General features: G+C 30.0%; 2 protein-coding genes across 2 annotated transcripts; both read left to right on the top strand.

Moving 5' to 3' along the window:
* Nucleotides 1–1,164: 1,164 nt before the first annotated feature.
* Nucleotides 1,165–1,812, top strand: LOC145957201 (uncharacterized). The gene has a single exon (XM_083073419.1). It carries the CDS (start codon nucleotides 1,165–1,167, stop codon nucleotides 1,810–1,812), a length of 648 nt encoding a protein of 215 aa, XP_082929545.1.
* A 2,627-nt stretch (nucleotides 1,813–4,439) lies between these two features.
* Nucleotides 4,440–6,550, top strand: LOC145956731 (uncharacterized). The gene is made up of 2 exons (XM_083072324.1): nucleotides 4,440–4,675; nucleotides 4,760–6,550. Exons 1-2 carry the CDS (start codon nucleotides 4,610–4,612, stop codon nucleotides 5,051–5,053), a joined length of 360 nt encoding a protein of 119 aa, XP_082928450.1. The 5' UTR covers nucleotides 4,440–4,609; the 3' UTR covers nucleotides 5,054–6,550.
* Nucleotides 6,551–12,973: the final 6,423 nt, after the last annotated feature.

Raw genomic sequence — 12,973 nt, forward strand, 5'->3', positions numbered from 1 at the left:
TTAAATTATCATATAATTTTTTAATAGTATTGATTTCCATTAATTTTGTTGTATTAATTCTAGATTCTAGCATTCATTGTCACTATATTGAATTATGTTAACTATATATTGGATTGATAATTTAAATACAATATTCATTTAAAAATATTATCATCGACTTAGGTTTTGCTAAGTTTGATACTAGTATTAATAAAAAAAATAAAACTCTTAAGCAAATATTATCAGCATGACTAATACTCTTTCAATCATGAGTAAATATTAAAAATATATTGTTTAGTATTAGCTGGAATTTATGACAGGCTTTACATCGGTTAGGTAGAGTTCAAGTAGAATCCATGTGTGTTGATCGATGAAAAGTTACTAGTAAAAAGTGTTTTAGTGTTACATTGAGACCGATGCTTATGTAGTGCTAAAATTGATATTTGTGTCAACTTTTTTGTCCTACGGCCAACTTTTGGCTCACACTAAATGATAGTATTCTTGTAGCGTATACTCCTCTAATCTTTATTATAGGATTCAAATATTCAAATTGGTTTGATGCTTTTTTTTTATAAGATCTATTATGTTTCAAACATTAGTTTTTATTTTAAAAAAATAAACTTATTGAATGTGTTTTTTAGTTCAACAAATAAGTGTAATTCATTTAATATATGTCTTTTAAATTATAAATACTCTCCTATTTTTACTTTTGGAATGCAAAAAATTTGAAAATATTTCTTAATTCTCTTTTTTTCTATTTATGTTTTCCTCACATTATTTGTCTTTTATATAACAACTTTCTGTTATCAGCTTTTCTTCTCTCTCCGTGTGTATATATATAGTCCCTTTTCATAATGAATGAGAATGCAAGTTTGTTGGCCACAACTCTGTAGAGCACGTTACACTTTCTGCCTTTTTGCTTTTGTGATGACATCTTTTATTATGGTATCAGAGCATACAGCTGACGTTTCCTACTGCTATTTTTTCTTCTTCTCTGTTTCACTCTTATCATCATGAGTGACGACATGGACCAACCACCTAGCGTCCATGATTTTCTTTATTTGCACCCTAGTGAGAACCCAACCATTGCTCTTGTTTCTCCTCTGCTTGAATCTAACAACTATCACTCATGGAGTCGTTCCATGGTTACTGCCCTTAGTGCTAAAAATAAGGTTGAATTCATTGATGGTAGTGCACCTTAACAAACCCAAATCGGATCCCACGTTCAATGCATGGAGATGCTGCAACAACATGGTGGTATCTTGGCTTGTTCATTCAGTCTCCCTGTTCATTCGCCAGAGTATCTTGTGGATGGATCAAGCGGATGAAATATGGAAGGATTTAAAATCCCGCTATGCCCAAGGAGACCATCTATGTATTTCTGATTTACAATATGAGGCTTCTTCTATGAAACAAGGTGATTTGTCTGTAACTGATTTCTTCACTAAGTTATGTATCATTTGGGATGAAATTGAGAATTTTAGAGCTGATCCTGTCTGTCTTTGTAATGTTAAATGCTCTTGTGTTGCTTCTTCCATCATTGCTCAACAAAAATTGGAAGATAGAGCTGTGCAATTTTTACGAGGCTTGAATGATTCTTACAGTAATATTAGATCTCATGTTTTGCTTATGGACCCCTTACCACCCATTTCAAAAATATTTTCATACGTAGCTCAACAAGAACGCCAATTACTCAACCCTTCTCCTCTGATGACTGTTAATTCTAATTCAAAGGATATTATGCTCAATGTTGCTACATCTACCAACACATGCACCTACTGTGGCCGCAAGGGTCACACTGCAAGCAGTGACAGATCCAGAAATTTTAAGTAGTGGGGACAATATTTAAATACATAAATTTTTAAAATATAAAATAAAATTTTTATAAAGATAAATATATATCATAATTGTTCTCTACGAGTTTTCATAATTTGAAAACATTGAATGATTTGCTCATTTTTAATACTATCAAAAACCTCTCTCTCTATGGTTCTCTCATTTTTAAACAAGGATCATCAGGAAGCCTTTCCAAATCACATTCTAAAAATCTTTTTTTGGTTGGTGGACCCAATTTGACTTCTTTTTCAACATGTGTTTGAGGAGAAGATGGTTGTTCTGAAGATGATTTTCTTTTAAAATACCTTTCCATTGCTACAACTAAAAGCAATATAATTTTAATTAATGTAATGTTCATAACATACAATGTTTCTTCTAAACATAAAAATAGAATGAGTAAATAAAAATCAAAATACTGAATTTCTCATTGAAAATAAAAAAATTAATTCAAATAAAGCAATATAAAAATAATAACTTTAAATACACTAACCTCAAAGACTACTTTAAATGTATAGTTTAGCTATTCAAACAAGAAGGAGTATAGATGGAAGAAAAAGTTTATTTTTTTTCTTCTTCTAATTTCACTCTTCTACACTTTAAAATATGTTAGAGGTAGAGGAGAACCTCAAAATATAAAAAGAATTAGAAAAAATAAAAATAAAACAAAAAAAAAATATCTAAAAAGAGGTTAATAACAATTTATGGTTTTTTTAAACTTAAAACACATACATTATTTAATTTATAATATTTTTTATCTTGATTTACAATTTAAATGCATAACAATTTTTTTTAAAACATGTAATTTGTTGTTAATTATTATAACATATTAAAATATTTTTAAAAAAATTTCCTTTCTCACATAAAGATAACTGCAACAAAACTTAAATTTAGTTTTAATTTTATAATTTTTAGTTTTTTATTTTTCTTTTTAGTTTTTAAATTTTAAATGAAGATAATATAATATTATATATATTATTAAAAAAACTGAAAAGTTAATAGGGGCCCACAAGTTAGTGCATCCGTCCCTGCAAGAAAACTTAAATTTAGTTTTAATTTTATAATTTTTTGTTTTTATTTATTTTTTTAGTTTTTAAATTTTAAATAAAAATAATATAATATTATATATATTATTAAAAATCAAAACTGAAAAGCTAGTGGGGGCAACTGCCCCCACAAGCTTCAACGTGCGTCCGTCAATGACTGCAAGTGTTTGTTACAAGAAAAATGGTTTTCCTTTGGCTGGTGATAGTAAGATTAGCAAAAATTCTAAGAGTAACAAAATTTGCACTCATTGTGGACGTAGTGGTCATACCATTGAGGTGTGTTATCGTAAGCATGGGTTCCCTCCTGGACATCCCCACTCATCTATTAAATCTGCTCATATTAACAGTTCTGTAACTGTTGATCCAAGTGCTGCTACAGGTGACCAACAACCAGCCAAGAACTCAGATGTTTGCTTCACTCCTCAACAGTATCAAGCCTTGCTAGCTTTAATCCAACAACCAGAGCAAGGAACTTCAACATCTCATGTTAATCAGATTGGTACTCTTTCTTCTTCCCATACACCAGGTACCCCTTTCTCTGTTTCTTCTTGGATCCTAGATTCTAGTGCTACGGATCATGTCACTTCATCTCTAAATCATTTCTCTTCATATGTCACCATTGATCCTGTCATTGTTAAGTTGCCTACAGGACACCATGTCACTGCTACTCATTTTGGCGTGGTTCATTTTTCTAATTCCTTTTATCTTACTAATGTTTTATATATTCCTAGTTTTACATTTAACCTTATTTCCATCTCCAAATTGGTTCGTTCTCTCAATTGTATTTTAATTTTTTCTTCTCATTCTTGTGTGATACAGGATGCGATCACCAAGAATCAGATTGGTACAGTTAATGTCTCTGATGGTCTCTATACTTTAGCTAGTTTTTCTGCTTCTATTATGACTACTATTACCCATCCTCATTGTACCCAATTACCCATAGATCTTTGGCATTTTCGTTTGGGTCACTTATCCCATGACAGATTACACATTATGAAATAGTGCTATCCTTTTCTATCAAGTGATAAATTGTTTGTCTGTAACACTTGTCATCATGCTAAACAGAAGAAACTCCATTTCCCTTTAAGCAACTCCCATGCATCCAAACCTTTTGAGTTATTGCATTTAGATATATGGGGACCATGTTCCATCACTTCCCTACACGGTCATAAATATTTTTTGACGATTGTAGACGATCACTCGCGTTTTACATGGGTATTTCTTATGATTTCTAAGAGTGAAGCTCGTCAACTTGTCATTGATTTCATCAATCATGTTGAAACTCAATTTGAATCTCATGTTAAATGCATACACACTGATAATGGTGTTGAATTCCTCATGCATCAATATTTTTTATCAAAAGGGATTATACATCAAACTACATGTGTGGAAACTCCCCAACAAAATGGCATTGTTGAGCGCAAACATCAACATTTGTTAAATGTTACGCGTGCATTGTTATTTCAATCTAAACTTCCTTCAACTTTTTTGTGTTTTGCACTCATTCATGCAGCATATTTAATTAATTGCATTCCAACTCCTTTCTTACATCATAAATCACAACATGAAAAAATTCATAAACAACCATGTGACATTTCCAATCTTCGTGTGACATTTCCATGAGTTGGTATATATGGTTCAATTTCTTATTTTAACTAGCTAATATGTTTATTGATAATTTGTATTCTTAATCATTACATGATGCTTATTGTTAGGAGTTGTTACATGGCCGGGAATTTAGTAGAGCAGAAATGTATCAAGTTTCTCACAAAAAGCCTGATGGAAATTTTGTTAATGAAGAGGCTAGAGAGTTACATGTAAGCTTAATGTGTTATTTGAACTTCATTATTATTTGTGGTCTAGTACTGTTTAAATGTTATTATGTTTAATGTTATTTACAGGAAAAGTTGCAAAATGAAATGCAAAATTGTTCTGAAAATGAAGCTTTTGAGAGAGTTTGTGGGAAAGAACATCCTGGCTATGTACGTGGTATGGGACTTGGAGTTAGACCATCTCAAATCATTGGATCTTCTTCTCATGCAACATCATCAACTACTTCCTTTCAGTCTAATGAAAAGATGGAACAAATGCAAGCTGAAATTGACTCACTCAAGGCACAAGTTGTAGAAGTCGATGTCTTAAAGGAGCCGATCGCATTTCTTATGCAACGTGTTAAGGGGAATGAGGTAAAGTAAATATTATTATGTTTCTTAAAATTTGAAAGCATAGAATGACCTGTATTGTTGTTAGTTGTATTTTGTTATGTCAATAAGAATAACTGGATACTGATTGTAATTTTGTCTACATTAAAATGGGTAACTTATATTTATAAGAATTTTGAGTATTCTTATGTTTAATGGGTTATTAGTGGTATTGCATTCTGGGGAGGTTTATGGTGTGATTGAAGGCTTTGGAATTATAATGGTTGATGGTATTGTTATAATGCTTGATGAATTGTAGTGTATGTTGCTGCTTATTTTGTACTCACAGTGAGAGGTGGAAAAATTGAATATACTTGATAAATGTTGACACTAGTATGCTTTTGATTTTTACTTATTTTTATTAATTTTTTGTTTTGTTCCAGGCACCTGACTTGGAATCACCCGGAAATGGAAAGCCTTCCTCTGAAGGGAGTCATATTCCTGAAGGCCATGACTTAGATTCACCTAGCACTGTTTAGTTTATTTTTTTGTTTTTAATTTATGCACTCTAATTAAGAAATTTAAATACATACTTCTGTGTTTTATTTGAATTTGTTTAATGTTGTATGAGAAGCATAATTTAATACTCTATATGTTTATGAATTTTATTTTATTTTATTATTAACTTATGTTATTTATTTTTGTTTAGTATTACAGTTTAAATAAAAATAATAGTTAGACAAGTATTATAACAAAAAATATATAAAATGATTGTTGTATATATAATTATAATAATTCCTAAATTGTAATTTAATTAATGTTTACTTGTATTGAAATATATAATATTAATATAAGTATGCATTAACCTCTATTAAATTGTGATACAAAATATTTATAAAATAAAATAAATAACGACTGATGTATTTTTAAAAAGTGATATGAAATTTATTTAAAAGTATAAATTAATTTTTAGAAAATAATTGCAACAGTTAAAGAATAATTTAATTTTAAAAAATTATATAAAATTTATTTTTAAAAAATAAATATTAAATATCACGTCATCTAAATAACTGTCGCAATGATAATACAGAGGCAGTTTGTGCGACGGTTAAGTGAGGGGTCGTAATGTTAATGTAGAGGCAGTTCGTGCGACGAGTATATCAAGGGTCGTAATATTAATTTAGAGGCATTTCGTGCGACAGGTAGAAAAAGGGTCGTAATATTAATTTAGAGGTAGTTCGTGCGACAAGTACATCAAGGGTCGTAATATTAATTTCGAGGCATTTCGTGCGACAGTTGATGAAAGGGTCGCAATTCAAATTTTGCGACGGTTTGTGCAACGATTTTAATAACCGTCGCAAAATTGGCTGGTGACGGACAACTCTGCGACGGTTCCCAAACCGTCGTAATGTTGTCTTTGCGGCAGTTGTAACCATCGCAATGTAGGCCACATAACCGTCGCAAAATCGTCATTTTCTTGTAGTGTTCGGATGCTTGTGTTACACAAGCACTATCACTTCCCATCGCCGAAAGCTTGACCCTCGTGCTTATCCTTCAATTTTTATTGGGTTCAAACCTTTCACGAAAGGCTATCTTTTATATAATCTCCATACTCGTAACCTAGAGGTATCCCGTAATGTTGTATTTCATGAAAACTATTTTCCTTCCATTCATGATTCTACCACCCCATCCTCTTCTTGCACTCTTAACCCAAACTTTTTTAACTCACCATCTCTTATTGATGAACCTCCTATTACAAATACCCAACCAGCACCTTCTGATCTTAGTCCCATTCCTCTTCGACGTTCATCTCGTGTTCGTCGCCCTCCTACATATCTCAAAGATTTTCATACCCCATCAACATTAACTGGTACCACTTCAGCTTCTACAGTTCGCTACCCTCTTGAACACAACATTTCTTATGCTCGTCTTTCACCAACTTTTCGTCACTTTGTTCTGTCTCTCTCATCTGTCTCTAAGCCAAAATCATACGTTGAAGCTTCTAAACATGATTGTTGGATTAACACCATGCATGATGAGATCACTGCACTTGAAGCTAACAAAACTTGGGTTCTAGCTGATCTTCCTCCCCACAAAACAGCCACTGGGTGCCGCTGGATTTTCAAAGTTAAACATAATATGGATGGATCCATTGAAAGATATAAAGCTCGTCTCGTTGCAAAAGGGTATACCCAAATGGAAGGGCTTGACTTCATTGATACTTTCTCACCTGTTGCAAAGCTTACAACAGCTCGCCTCATTCTTGCCCTTGCTACCATCAATAATTGGTTTCTCAAACAATTGGATGTTAATAACGCTTTCCTTCATGGCAACCTTCATGAAGAAGTATATATGCAATTGCCTCCAAGTGTTGTTGCAACCAAGCCTGGACAGGTTTGTAAATTACAGCATTCTCTATATGGTCTCAAGCAGGCGAGTCGACAGTGGTATGCTTGAATTTCTTCATTTCTTCTGACACATGGATTTAAACCTTCAACATCAGATCACTCTCTTTTTCTTAAGTGTTCAGCTTCATCTATGACTGTTGTTCTCATTTATGTTGATGATATCGTTCTTGCGGGCAACAATCTTGCTGAAATTACTTCCATTACTCTCCTTCTTGATTCTACATTTAAGATAAAGAATCTTGGAGATTTAAAATATTTCTTGGGTTTAGAGGTGGCCCGAACTTCTTCTGGCATTCATCTTTGTCAAGGTAAATATACTCTTGATTTGCTTTTTGATAATGGGATGCTTACTTCACACCCTTCTTCTACACCTATGGATTATTCTACTCGTTTGCATGTTATTTCTGATAGCCCTCTCTCGGATCCTTCCGTTTATCGCCGCCTCGTTGGTCGTCTCATTTATCTCACAACCACGCGCCCAGACATCACATATGTAGTGCAACATTTAAGTCAATTTGTTTCTAATCCTTCTCAAGCTCATATGCAAGCTGTTTTTCGTGTTCTTCGATACCTCAAACGTGATCCAGGACTTGGTATTTTTCTTGATGCTACCAACTGCATACATCTTAAGGCGTTCAACAACTCTGATTGGGCTGGTTGCCCTGATACCTGTCGCTCGGTCACTGGTTTCTGTGTGTTTCTTGGCAACTCTATCATCTCTTGGCGTTCTAAGAAGCAAGCTACTATCTCTAGAAGCTCCTCGAAAGCTGAGTATCGTGCCTTGGCGTCCACCACTTGTGAGCTCCAGTGGCTCACGTATCTATTATTAGATATTAGAGTCTCATTCAACCAACCTGCCTTGTTATTTTGTGACAGTCAATCCGCTCTCCAGATTGCTTCAAACCAAGTTTTCCATGAACGCACAAAACACATTCACATTGACTGTCATCTTGTGCGTGAAAAGGCTACTGCTGGTGTTATTAAGCTTCTTCCAGTTTCTTCCTCATCTCAGATTGCAGACGTGTTTACCAAGGCCTTGTCTCCAGCTCTTTTTGAAGAAAATTGTTCCAAGCTGGGAATGTACAACATCCATTCTCAGCTTGAGGGGGGCTCTTAATTCTCCTTTTTTTGTTTACGTTTTCCTCACATTATTTGTCTTTTATATAACAACTTTCTGTTATCAGCTTTTCTTCTCTCTCCATGTGTATATATATAGTCCCTTTTCATAATGAATGAGAATGCAAGTTTGTTGGCCACAACTCTGTAGAGCACGTTACACTTTCTGCCTTTTTGCTTTTGTGATGACATCTTTTATTAATATTTGATGATTTTTTTAATCTCGTTAAATTAGTTATTTTAATCTTATAATAAGAATATGAAAGAGTATATAAAAAGTATTAATTACTTCACGTGATACATGTGATGAATGAAGATATTAACAAAATGTATTGATATTATTTTTTTAAAAGCACTATCCAACATATAGTTGTTTTTGATCAATCTAAATTTGTTATTGTTGGATGGCATTCTATGAGGTTATTAATCCTTAGTTGACTAGTTAGAGGTTTAAGATGTTACACTTTTCAGTCTAGCCGACTCAATAATGAAGTATATATTTACATATGTATGTCGTTGAAGCTACTTAATTCTTTTTTAGCAATTTAAACACCATTTGATAAAACCACCTTTAATTAACACCAATTGAAAAAGTAAATAAATTCTGTTTTTACATAGTGATTTATTTTTACCAGTCTTACATAGCAGTTTAAACAAATTAAAATCATTACCCAGCTCTACACTCTAGCTAACTTCAATTTTTCAAACATCCAAGAAATCAAATCGTCACGAGTATGGGTTGGCAAAAATTAATGCCTAGAAACGTTGAGGGAATCCACAGCTCCACGAAGAGAAGAAAATAACGAAAACTTGACGAGTTCAGGTATGGTGCATGCGTTGAATGTGCTTTGATGGCTACATACTAACTATTATATTCATTACGTGGATAGAATGATATTGATTAATTAGAAAAAAAGGAACAAAACGAGAAATGGTAAAATCAATTCCATACCTAATCTCTGAATAAAAGAATAGTCATTATTGAAAGGTGGCTATATATTTGAATAAAATTTGAAGACGATCCACATAGGGTGCGTATGTCAAAGCTTAATCTAAGATTGGTTAAGGCGTCAAAATCAACTAGTAACTGGTAATCAACGCACTGTAAGATTACACGCATTAGTTTACATCTTGAGTTTTCAACCAAATGAGCAAGTAACTATTAACAATACTCAACACAAAATGAAATCAATTATTTAATCCAAACCCGTGTGGCTATATCTTTGAATTTTGAAGGGAAGGTTTCAACGTTTATAAAAAAGAAAAAAAGAAAAAGGCCAAATCCGACACAATATAAGAAATAATAAATCATTTACTTGCATTATATAAAAATATCTTTTAATCACAATTTTGTGGTGACAAATATGTGTTTGTTATTAAATCAATCACATATTACATAATTTTGTGACTAATAAATATTAGTCGTTATTTATTAGTCATTATTTTATGTATATATTTAATTAAATTAAATTTTTGACAATTTAGTAAGTATTTATCAATATTTTATATAAATGTCAATAATAATATATTAGTGATTTTGAATATAACAATTATTATTTAATTATTGATAAAAATAATAATGTTCATATATATAATTCCTTTAAATTAAAATAATAACGTAAAATGTTAACCTTAATATAATAATTTAACATGAGTGAGCACACCATACAATCTATATACCTAATACAATATATATATATATATATATATATATATATATATATATATATATATATATATATATATATATATTGTACTTTTTCCCTTCTCTTATTTTCCTTCTCATTTTAATTAAGGGTAGTGAGAAATGAGAAATAACTTGTCTGCATTATATAACTTCTGTCGAGCAACTGATAACATTTTATGACAATTTTATCTAAAGTGACTGGGTTGCGTGGGTAAAACAGATACACTGAAAAGGAACAAATTACTCGCATCTTGCATTCTATTTTTGTTCCTCTTCCTTTTAATAGTGAAACAGACGATTAATTTCATTCCAATAAATTTTCCAAAACAGATTATTAATAAGGGAGTGTATGCCATATACGTCAATATAACTTAATTAAAAAGTTTTTTCTGATATAGAATCTGTTTGACAAAGCACCTGAAGAACTTATAGTTCAATTTGACTAAAATAAATTATATTTGGTACAAAATTTTATTTTAAGTAACTTATAATTTATTTTCATAAGTTATTTTAATTAATTTATAAAAATAAGTTAGTATATTAGATATTAGTTTTCTTTCTTCATTTTTATCCTTAATAATTAATTTAAATTTTCTTTTCGCATCAAATAATTAAAAACATTTTTTTTATTTATTTTATATTTATAAGATTTTCAATTCAATAACTTATATGATTATTTCAAGATTCTAACTTGCATGTAACTTGTAAACTTTCCACTAGTTTATACACTAATTTTGCTAAATACTACCATAAATGTCGAAATAAATCGACAAAAAGTGTATTGGATTTATTGGGCAGGCAAGATTAATGTGCTTGTGGATGAGGTTGTATACTAAAAGTCTAAAACTATATAATATTATGGAAAGTCACAATGTGGCTAAATCTCACTGGGTTGATGGGGCTCTATGACAAGGACAAGTTTCCATTGATCTGCCTCAATATGCTAAGCAACCATATCTTAAATGCTTAATGATGATGTAGTGTTATGTGTATATATATTTTAAATCACATGATGGCATGGTTTTATAAGTAGTAGGATAAATTGTATTTTTATTTTTCTATAAAAATGTGTTTGGTATATAAATTTTCACTTTCTCAAAAATTTGACATCGGAAATATTAGTTTTTTGAGTTTTATTTTTTATTTAAAAAATAATATTCACTAGTACAAAAGGGGTTTTTCACTAAGAAATATTGCTATCTGAAAATGATTTTTGTACAATTTTTCCACAAAATAATGTTTATTGGAGAGGTGAAAATTAACTTTCTAAGGTAAAAATAAAAATTTAATACGGTAAAAATGTCATGTACCTTTATTTATTTATTTATTTAATATTATAAAAATTCTTGATTCTCAAATAACATTTAAAAATATTTTCAAAAATATTTATGACCAACCAAATAGACTTTCATGATTTTTAGGAATCATAAATAATCATGATTTCTAAAATTTATGATTCTTAAAAATCATGATTGCCAGACATGAAAAAATTTGTCATGTATCAAACACGTCCTAATATTAAATTCTTAATTGTGGTCTTCCAATTTTAATTTCTCAATTTTGTAAAATCTGCAATTTTAATCATCTTACTACATGTTCATTAATTAATAGTTAAATTATAATGTTCGTACTTAACCTTAGATAAATAACAAGCTAAATAATATTTAATTATATTTATGCTAAATTACACTTTTAGTTCTTATTTTCATCTCATTTTCTTCTCATTTTATCTTATGTGATTAAAATGAGAAGTAAAAGTGAAATATAGTTTAAATATTATTAAATATTAATTATTATGTCATCTATTTAATCTTAATTATGACTAATGTAATAATTTTAACGATCAATAAATAAATAATCGATAAGAGGACTAGTATTATAAATTTTATAAAATCAAGGAATTAAAATTGTGGATTTAAAAATTAGGAGACCAAAACTGTCAATTTGATATTATAGGAGACCAAATATACAACTTAACTTAAGTAATAACTGTGCCAACACTTGTATACAATAGTGGTAACGTCTTGTATTTTTTTAATTAAGTTACTTTAGTCTTAGATATGAAATAAAATATATTGTGAAGAAAATATTTACCTTTTTATTTACGCTTCTTAATTAAGATTAATCACTACTTTCGAAGGTAAATACTGTTCATACTTTTACAATGATAAAAAATGATAATAATCAAATTTTGTTATTTTTTTATTTATACTTAAAAGCATTGAAATGAAGTATTAAAAGGGACATTTACTAAAAAAATAAAAAAAAAGTTCCTTATGCCTCTTCCAAAATTTGGTTATTTTTTGTTTGTGGATTAACAACTTGGGTTTTTTTAGTTTGTAGATTAACAACTTTTAAAACTTTACTTTATATATAATTAAGAACATTTGTGCATATTTAAATAACAAGTACATGTAATCCTTTACTATATGCTCTCATTTTATTTTATGTATGACGACAACAATATTCAATCGTAAAATCTTGTATATTTTATTTTAAGTCTCCATGTATTCTCATTTTTTTAATGTACAATGAAGACAACAAGATTTTAAAGTTAAAATCTCGTCTATATTATTTGAAGTTCCTTTCACTAAACTAATTCTAATAGTAATAATTCAATACATGCTTTCATTTTTGTTAATAAGTGAGTAGAAAAAATAATTCACTTTACTTATGAATAGTCGTTAAATTATCTAAATACTACTATAAATTTTCCTATTATAACTTTTACATGCAGTTTTTGCATAAAAAATTGTAGAAAAT

This window comes from Cajanus cajan, chromosome 4, assembly GCF_000230855.2.
Source record: "Cajanus cajan strain Asha chromosome 4, NIPB_CcT2T_4, whole genome shotgun sequence".
Classification (NCBI taxonomy): Eukaryota; Viridiplantae; Streptophyta; class Magnoliopsida; order Fabales; family Fabaceae; genus Cajanus; species Cajanus cajan.

Coding starts and splice junctions, on each gene's coding strand:
- LOC145957201 (XM_083073419.1), top strand. CDS start 1,165: ATGGTAGTGCACCTTAACAAACCCAAATCGGATCCCACGTTCAATGCA.
- LOC145956731 (XM_083072324.1), top strand. CDS start 4,610: ATGTATCAAGTTTCTCACAAAAAGCCTGATGGAAATTTTGTTAATGAA. Junction 4,676..4,759: donor AAGAGGCTAGAGAGTTACAT/GTAAGCTTAATG, acceptor TGTTATTTACAG/GAAAAGTTGCAAAATGAAAT.